This window comes from Silurus meridionalis, chromosome 15 (genome assembly GCF_014805685.1).
Source record: "Silurus meridionalis isolate SWU-2019-XX chromosome 15, ASM1480568v1, whole genome shotgun sequence".
Taxonomy (NCBI): Eukaryota; Metazoa; Chordata; class Actinopteri; order Siluriformes; family Siluridae; genus Silurus; species Silurus meridionalis.
In genome coordinates this window covers 1130001-1140000 of record NC_060898.1, presented here as the reverse complement: position 1 = coordinate 1140000, position 10000 = coordinate 1130001, and the positions used below count along the sequence as shown (strand labels likewise).

The following is a 10000-nucleotide window of genomic DNA, read 5'->3' as shown; positions in this document are numbered from 1 at the left end:
TGTGAACAGGATATAAATCAGAGGTTAACAGGTTGGACGCTGAGTAAACCTGTCACTTTGATTACACCTCTGTCCTTTAGGGTCAGGGGGCAAATGGACAAGCTTAACTACTTAAATGACAGCCAGAGGTCAAGGTCTGATCCCAGAGACAAGTGTCCTTAGGGAATGTTCTCCTGATGGTTTATTGCTTTTATTATTAGTGAAAGAAAAGATGATATGAAAACGAGGAAATAGTAAACATGTTGTTCACGTTAATTGCAGAATAATAGACTGTAATGACGTGTGGGATTTTAATGATATAGAAAAAAAGTATGTATGTGAGAACGTCAGGAGGGGATTATGGGGCAATTGGAATTTTTTTTAAAGAAGAAGAAGCAGAAATGGAAAAAGATGATGATAAAGAAGAAGATAAAGAAGAAACTGAGGACGTTGAAGAAATGAAAGAATGTGAAGAAGAAATTGAAAATGACGAAGAAGAAACTGAGGAGGAAGAAGAAGAATATAAAGAATTATATTCGATTGTCTCAACGTTTTAATAAACGATTAGTTGTACCAGGGGTTTCAGTTTAGTTTCAGGGAAGATTTCCTATCACACAAGGCGATTCATCTTCTTGGAAAACAATATAAAATTTGTAAAAAGTGTAAGAACTTAAACGTGGCCAAAATGTTCATTTTTCAGAGAAAGTCGTTAGCGGCTAAACCACTATAGAGTGAATCTGGTTCGTGTTTAGAAACTCAGAATGTTTCAAAAGTGTTCATTATTTTAAGAAAGGTGTTTTAACGTGACTTTTTTGCCGTGTTTTATGTAATAAATAGTATCAGTGTTGGACACCTGTTGTGCACGGTGTAGCAGATTAGCATGAATTTCTCAGAGATTAGCATGATCAGTGCTGTATGTGTGATAATGAAATATAATAAGACATTATTGTTGTATATAGAATAATTCTACTGATCCAATAATTCTTTCCATTGATTTAAAACATCTCAGAACGTCTATGAGGTCCCTGTAAAGCTCGAATTCCTGACGCTAAAAAAAAAAAAACTTTAGAAGAACAAAACACACATCACCATGTAAAATGTACTGAATGTCTACAAAAGTGAAGGATTCCATTTAAACATGGAGTTATATATATGTTTTATATTATTTTGCTATGTGGTGATATTTTGAGGTGACCAAGATTATTATTAATATAAACAATGTTTACTTTTAATTGAAAGGTCATGAGTTCAAATCCCACGATCACAAACTTGGGCCCTTAAGTAAGGCCCTTAATCCACAAGTGCTCAGTTGTATGAATAACATTGGACAATTTATTTAAGGTGGAAAAAAATCATTATATATATTTGTATTTCAAGCTTTTCAAGGTTAAAAATGTCACGCAGGAACCGAGGCATGTTTTTCTATAATGTTTGATCACTGATGTGTTTTTCTTTTTAGGGAATTTGTTGAATTGTTGCAGATCTTCTGCTCGAGAATCGATTCGGCTGTTCGGCTCCCGCAGAGGAGTCGTTTAAAAGGAATCATTCTCGAGCCGATTCGCGCATCAGCAGAGGCGCTTTGCGGGAGGTCGCGAGCGGAACTTCTCGCGCTATCAGGGGCAAATTAAAGGGTATCAGGGCTTAAAGAAATGATGCCCACAGCCAGATCCGGTGCTGTCCCACTCCTGCTCGTGCTTGCCTTCGTCTCCACGGATCTCAGTGGACTTTTCGTGAAGACCAAGAAGATGCAAGCAGGTAAAGTAACCGCGAGCGGTTTTGGTTATTGCGCAAAATCCGAGCGCTCGAGGGTTTTTTTCTCCATCTGATTTATTTAATTATTATTTTTATTCATGGCAGGGAAGTGTGTTCAGAGAACAACATCGCTACTACCAAGTACCAGTGTGTAAAGTCCACAGGGGAGGTGGCCACATGCTACAGGTGAGGCGCAGAACCGCCGGTGCGCAAAAGCGCGTCATAACGCTCAATGGCGCACACGCGCGCACCATTCTCTCACTCTTCTGTCTCATCTCATCAGTCTCACGTGTCTCTAATCACCTTCATTAAATTATGCATATGTTTCTCTATCATTCATCAATTCTGCAGATGAACTGCAGGAGAGATCTTTTAACCTTAGGTTTAACGTGTAACCTTCAAGGCCATTTTTCTGAAACATGCCATTGTGGGTACATAAGGGAGAAATGATGGACTTCTGCTCTAGATTTTCAGAACATGGTATCTGAAAGATTTATATTACATAATCAGTCCAAAGGATAGATTTGAGTTTGTGTGTCCTCTGGGTTCTCTGGTTTCCTCCTCCCTAAAGTTATGGTACATTGACTGTGCTAAATTGCCCCTATGATTTTGTGTGTGTGTGTGTGTGTGTGTGTGTGTGTGTGTGTGTGTGTGTGTGTGTGTTTATGTTTATTTGTTTGTTGGAGATATGTGGTTGTGGAATTGATATAATAACTTCCTTAAAGCAGGAACGCTGAGACAAAAAATTGTATCCGATCCTTAGTTCTCTTGTGAGTCTGCATTCTTAGATTCAAAAAGGTATACAGAGCTTACCAAAAGACAATAATGATCAAAACATTTACTAAATTATTATATGGTTTATTTTTATGCACAATTTTGACCAGGTGAATTTTAGATGATCACTGGTCTACCATTACAGGATCTTCATCATATGATCTGACCCAAAGAACATGCTTTTTTCACGGAGTCTGCTGTAGAAATGATCTCTGCAGGTTTTAAGTGATGATGATATTGGACTTCTGAAATCCCACAACGGCTTCAATTTGATCTCACGTGGTTCCTTCATACACACATGATGCAGCCATTCACCTTTAGCTGAAATTTAGCTTGTGTTTTTACCCAGCAGTGTGTGTGTGTGTGTGTGTGTGTGTGTGTGTGTGTGTGTGTGTGTGTGTGTGTGTGTGCTGGGGGGTGTTAAAGAAGGTTCTTGTGGTTTCTGTGCCGTAAAGCTGTAATGTGTAGAGACACTCAGGGGATTAAATGATTAACCGGTCACTAGCGGAGCGCGGTGGTCTGCATCAACACGACATCCATCAGAACCCCCCGGGGGAACGGCAGCGTGTCTCACGCAGCGTGTCAACATCCACCCAACATTACTATCATCAGCAGTTACTGATTTATTTACTACATTTTATATAGAAGATATATTACATATATAACATCATTACATCATGTAGACGTTCTTATTAATGATTCCAACTACAAGGGAGTGATGGCCAATCAGGATAGATAGATAGATAGATAGATAGATAGATAGATAGATAGATAGATAGATAGATAGATAGATAGATAGATAGATAGATAGATAGATAGATTATATATATATATATATATATATATATATATATATATATATATATATATATATATATATATATATATATATTTTTTTTAATTAGCTAGTTTTCCTGCATGCTCCAGTTGTGTAAAAACTGGTTTAATGCATCAGTACGCTGAAACAGCTCCTTCTTTACCATCGCCAAACTCCAAACAGGAAGCAGCTCTACAAGTCGGATCCATCACATTACTTGGCAGGCAGCAGCGAGATCATTCAGCTTCCACACACGATTACAGACTGCACCAGCGTTCTGCGGAAGCGAGTCACTTAGGGTTTTTTTTTTTTAGAAGGATCAGTTCTCTGGATTGCTTTGGGCTTTAAAATAGTTCTCATACTTTAGCAGACCCTCAGGGCAAACGACCCAGAATCAGGAAAAAAACACAAGCGTGAAGAAAGATAATTTAGAACAACCTGCTGAATCATTCTGCTGTAGAGATACGGAGTGTGTTTAAAAACATAAACCAAACTGACACTGATGCTGCTTCCAAATGAACTCGGAAAGACCTGAGAACTGAGCATTTCTTAAATTTTTTTTATATTCTGTACTGGCATTTTTTTAAAGATCTCAAAACACTCATATGCCTCTACTGTGTACGTGTTGTTAAATCCAGAGGTTGAATCCAGAGGTTTTTTCATTTACTCAAATTATTTATACCACTGTTTAAAACGTAAAAATACGCCAATGTGTTTTTAGTCATGTGACACAGTCTACTAAAATACACCCCTTTTAGTCCACATGTGTCTGGATTTCTGCTCTTTTTTTTGTTTCTTTAAAAAGTCGTTTTTGTCAAAAAGCACTACAGACCAGACCGAGGCTAATCACTGAACCGTGTGTGTAACAACAAAACGTCCAGCTGTCAGACGAGGCTTAACTTCCTGTGGCGTCTGGATCCGCTTTGTCCCCTAGATTACACCTCCAGCCTCTTAATCCTTAACCTTCAACAAGTCACATTTCTCCAACAATTTGTGGGGTTTAGTCCTTTTTTCAGAGCTGAGCGATGAGAGAACGTTTCAACGGATGTTTGGTCGCCTGTAATCAATCGCTTCATCCATTAAAAACGTCCACATTGTCATGCGGAAGAACAAAATTTTATCACTTTTTAATTGCACTACATGGTCAAAAAAACTTTTAGTCCCATTTACTGTTATAATGAGCTCCATTCTTCTGCCATGATGTTCCACTTGATTTTGTGGAGATTTGTGGAGATTCATTCATTCACAAGCATATGTTGGTACAGTCAGGTAGTGATGTAGATGAGGTGAGGAGGCCTGGGGTTCAGTCAGTGTTCACATTCATCCCCATAGAGTGCTATAGCAGGAGATCTTTCACATCTTCCAACCTATGTACAGCAGATCTTCATGAGCTGGCTTTGTGCACAGGAGCATTGTCATGCTGGAACAGGTTTGAACCTCTTAGTTAAAGTGAAGGAAAAACTTCATGCTGAGATCCGAAGACGTCCTGTACAATTGTGTACATTTAAGTTTGTGGTTATCGTTCGGGGAAGAACCACATGTGGGTGGAAAAGTCGAGTGTCCCAAAACCTTTGTCCATATTGTGTACCTACTTGTCATTTTTTTTTTATCTATGATGTAGAGGGTTCAGGAAACATGTCAGGACGTCACTTGCGTGTTGTGTTGAGTGTTAACTAGGTGATTGGGCTCCTTTAAAGTCTATTGTCTATTGTATTGTATCATGACGGAGTGGAGATAATCTCTACAAAGCCTCAGATCATAAACACAAACACCGTTCTCACTAAAAACCGTAACAAAGCAGACTGGAGAGCGGCCCGACTCTGACCCTGACTGTCTGCTCAGAAAAGCCTCAGGCATTTGTGTGTGTGTGTGTGTGTGTGTGTGTGTGTGTGTGTGTGTGTGTGTGTGTGTGTGTGTGTAATTTACGAGCCTCTATTTTGGCTTCATCTGCACTCTGAGCTTGTAGGTTCACTGTAGCATAGTAAGACTTAAATATCAGCAGGTGCCATGGAGGATTTTTATTGGAAGTTTCTCGGAGAAGATCTGAGATCATTTCTAAATGAACGCTGAGACTCGCTGAGTCATGATGCAGGACAGGGTGCTGTTCATTTATTATTATCGAGACTTATTTATTCTCATAGGACGTTTTTACACCTGTTCGTCTGTAGTCACGTCACACGTCCATAATTTTTCTCTAAGACTCGCTGCAAATATGGCGGCTACCGGATATACGTCATACGCCGATTATTTGTTACTGAGTGTAATTAAACACAACCGAGGCGGCGTGTAGGGCGTGAAACTGCGTTCGTTGAACTGTTGTATGGAGAAAATCTGTGCGATATAGTAGCTTTGAGTTCATATTTGTGGTACTTTTAAGCTTTATATGAATTATGGTTTCCATAGTAACAGCTCATTTAGTGTTTAAGTGCCCTCCAGTGCCAGAGTCAAACTTTACATCAAAAGTAAAAAAAGACTTGGTTCAAAAAAGTTATGGTTTATTATTATTATTATTATTATTATTATTAGTAGTAGTATTATTATTATTATTATTATTATTATTAGTAGTAGTAGTAGTATTAATATTATTTATTTAATTTCTATAATAATATTGAACATTTTATTTGATGCTGAATTGCTGTGGTGTAATAAGAATAAAGCATTTCCAGTTACAGGAAAATAACCAGCGATGTGATAAAACTGTAAGATTTGAACACAGTACACAATAGAATTCAGACCCTGTTGTTGTTGTTGGTGCAGAAAGGAGCTGAAGAACGGTTTGGAGTGTAACAGTTGGGATTAGATTACATAAAGATCTTTTTTTTGTTTGTGGCTGCAGCACTGAAAACGTTCCAGTATCTGTTTTCTCATTTTTTAGATTTTTATGTTTATTAGAAACACTTGTTACGTGGCTTTGCTGTAAAGCAGTGTGTCTTTGCTGACTGACTGACTGCTGTTTGGATTTGAGACAGATGGACATTGTGAACGAGTTCTTCCTTTAAACGCTGAGGCGTGATGGTGATGGTGTTCTCAAAAACTCCTCGAGACCTTGAAGAACAGAGTAGGAGCGACTGCAGTGTTCTTGAACGAACCGCTGTAATGGATATGTAGTGTGTTGGGCTTCTTTGTTGTGTTTCCAAAGATTTCTGAAGGCCTTTTGCTGTGTGTTCAGCCTCAGAGACTTAGACACACACTCACACACACACACACACACACACACACACACACACACACACATAAACACACATATACACACAAACGCACATATTAAGATGTCTTAGAGAATGTCTTAGAAGCAACAGCAGCTTCATGGATCTTCAGCATTTGTGCCATGAATCCTCTTTAGGGAAAGAATAATCTGCACATGAAATTCATTTGACTGCTCATTTCTCTCCCAGAGAAGAACTTCAGAGATCCTTTTAAACCTTCAACGTTGAAAACCTGGTGCTTGCTTTCCTCCAAATTCTCCTCTGCCCAATAAAGGCACATTTGTAGAAGCATCATTCCTCAGCTTGATCATGAACTAGTGGTCATGCAACCATCTCTTTGAACTTTTATTACTGTTTCTATAGCAACAGATCCTTCACTAGTACCACAAAATGCTGCAGACAAACATCTGAGATGTTAGTGGAAGAAGTCTCCAGTTTCATGGCTGTACAATCTACAACAACTTCTTCACACTTTGCGGTTTCTCATTGTGCTTGAGGGAAGAAAAAAGGAAGGCTGGTGTTGAAAAGGCCATTTATAGCTGCTATAACATAAGTGTAACCAGGATGTAACCTGTTAATAATTGTGATTATTAATTCAATTATTAAATAGTAATAATTTAAATTGTGATTTTATTTTAGCAAATTGCTGTTAGTATATGTTCTGTTTGAATTATTACTATTATAGAGAACTTAGGGAATTAAAATGAATTATTTATTGTTTATGATGTAAATTGTAGTTTAGATTATACAGTAGTAAAATGACTGGTTTTGTTTATTTTGTGTAATTAATAAGTATGAGTAAAAACCTCGCTGTCTCAGTGAACTACACATTGTGTAGCTTCAGGGTCTTGGTGGATTGAATGATGATTTGTAACAGTATGACAGAAGAAAAGTCAGTGTTGGTTAAGGAGTCGTGATATTTACTGCTCGTCAGTCCTGAGGGAAGATTTGTTTATTACTGTTTAAGAGGCACACGGAGATATCAGGCAATTTAATAATGATTAACATTCTTAAGCCATAAGTCAGTCCTTCCAGATGTTCTTTGTTACACGAGTGGTTTATGGTAGCACAGCTGTGGAACTGAGAGTGGAGAATGAAGTGTTGGAGAGGCGGAGTGGTGGAGTGGTAGAAGTGGAGCATGGCATGTTAGAGAGGTGGAGTGGTAGGATGTTGGAGTAGTAGAAAGGTGGAGTGTTGGAGAGGTGAAGTGTTGGAGTAGTAGAGGTGGAGTGTTGGAGTGGTAGAGGTGGAGTGATGGAATGGTAGAGGTGGGGTATTGGAGTGGTAGCGGTGGAGTGGTGGAGTGGTAGAGGTGGAGTGTTGGAGTGTTAGAGGTGGGGTATTGGAGTGGTAGCGGTGGAGTGGTGGAGGTGGAGCGTGGCATGTTAGAGAGGCGGAGTGGTAGGATGTTGGAGTGGTAAAGGTGGAGCATAGGATGTTGGAGAGGTGAAGTAGTGGAAAATTCCTCATAACACTCGGTCTGTCTGTCTGTCTGTCTGTCTGTCTATCTGTCTGTCTGTCTGTCTGTCTGCCTGCCTGTCTCTCATATCTTTCTGTGTGTCTGTTTGTCTGTCTCTCTCAATATTTTCTGTCTCTGTCATAACTCTCTGTCTGTTTGTTTGTCTGTTTGTCTGGCTCTTCCTGATCACTGATAATAGTCTGTCTACACTACCTAGCCCCTTAGCTCTTAGACCTGACTGTCTGATGCTGTTCTTTTAACTATCTCTCTCTCTCTCTCTCTCTCTCTCTCTCTCTCTCTCTCTCTCTCTCTCTCTCTCTCTCCCTGTCTGATATCTGTCTGTGTGTTTCTGCCCAATATTTATTTGACTCCATCTGTCTGATAACCGTCTGTCTGTTTACTGTTTACTGAAATCAGGCATTAGCTTGTTGCCTAGCAACAACTAGCCTTCTTACCACTTCACAATGAGATTCTCATCAGTTTGCTTTTCTCTACAATTCGCCTTTTTGATAGCATGTTAGCATACATTTTTTTAATGTATAATGAGACTTGTTCCAGGTTTGTGTTATGTGTTTTTAAACAAAACAAATACACACTAAAGCTAACACTAACGTGCACCAGCATAGTCTGTGAGTCAGCACCACTGAGCAAGATTCTTCTCGTCCCGCTGGTGTTGATCACAACGTTGTGTAATCGACTCCCTTTTTCATCCTGTTTACTGCAGAGTTAATAGATAGCCACAAAAAAATGCTCCTGCACTCCTCCGCTCAGTAGAGAGAGAGAGAGAGAGAGAGAGAGAGAGAGAATGACCATGTTAGTGAGAATCATCTCAGAGGAATCAGGAGCTTGGAGCGAACTTTGGGATCATTTCACAACCTTGTGGTGGAGCTGTAATGGTGCATAGCGAGAAAGCAGATGATGACTCGGCTGATAAGTAGCGATGAAAACTAAAATGCTGCCAGTGATAAAACACACCTTGTGTTTCAGCACATTCCTGTCAGAACGTTCCCGGAGAAATACGTCGGAGCTCCGAACTGCTTCATGGAGGAGGATTTTTTTTCTGTTAAGTTTGTGTGTGTGTGTGTGTGTGTGTGTGTGTGTGTGTGTGTGTGTGTGTGTGTGTGTGTGTGTGTAAGAGCAGATGCAGGGCCTCAATGGGGAGAATGAAAGTTGAGAAAACTTTTTCACCCTTTTCTGTACAGAGCTGCGGTAAAGATGCAGAGACATTCTGGGGCACTGGGGTCAAAAGTCAAAAGTCACAGTGGGAAAGGACTGGAATATCAACAGACAGACAGACAGACAGACAGACAGACAGACAGACAGATATAGAACACAAGCGAACAGTTATGATTGGGTGCACTGAGACAGACGTTATCTGTAAAGAGAGACTATTATGAGGAGAGTTATCAGAGAGACAGACAGAGACAAAGACAGTTATGAGACCCTCTGACTGAAAGAGACAGCTATTAGACAGAGAGACAGACAGTTTACATACAGAGAGATATTTATCAGCAAAGAGACAGACAGGGAGACAGACAATTATCCTACAGAGACACAGACAGAGAGACGGACAATATAATGCAGAGATACAGACAGAGAGACAGACAAAGAGAGACTGTTATCAGACAGAGAGACAAACAGGTAACTGTGAAGACTGACAGATAAGACAGTTATCATAGAGAGCGACAGGCTGAGCGATAGACATTTATCAGACAGAGAGACAGACAGTGAGACAGGTAGTTATTATGCAGAGAGAGAGAGAGAGATGGTGAACATCTGTTATACAGTTATACACTGTTAATACACAGTGAGACAGAAAGACATCACAAAGACACAGTTATAAGACAGCCACCATACAGACACACAGGCAGACAGACAGTTATCACATTTGCAGACATAGGGCCAGTTATTAGATGTAAGCAAATCTATATAAGACAGACATTTAATCAGACAGACAGACAGACAGACAGACAGACAGACAGACAGACAGACAGACAGAGAGAGAGAGAGAGA

At 39.6% G+C, this 10000-nt stretch overlaps 1 protein-coding gene across 1 annotated transcript in view; it reads left to right on the top strand.

Annotated features, from left to right (window-relative positions):
* The first annotated feature begins 93 nt into the window (after positions 1–93).
* The window catches only part of ccbe1 (collagen and calcium binding EGF domains 1), a 57698-nt gene continuing 47791 nt past the window's right edge, over positions 94–10000 (top strand). Inside the window, exons 1-3 of the mRNA XM_046868259.1 lie at positions 94–134; positions 1642–1734; positions 1837–1917. Coding sequence (XP_046724215.1) covers positions 94–134; positions 1642–1734; positions 1837–1917 — 215 coding nt within the window. The remainder of the gene's footprint in view (positions 135–1641; positions 1735–1836; positions 1918–10000) is intronic.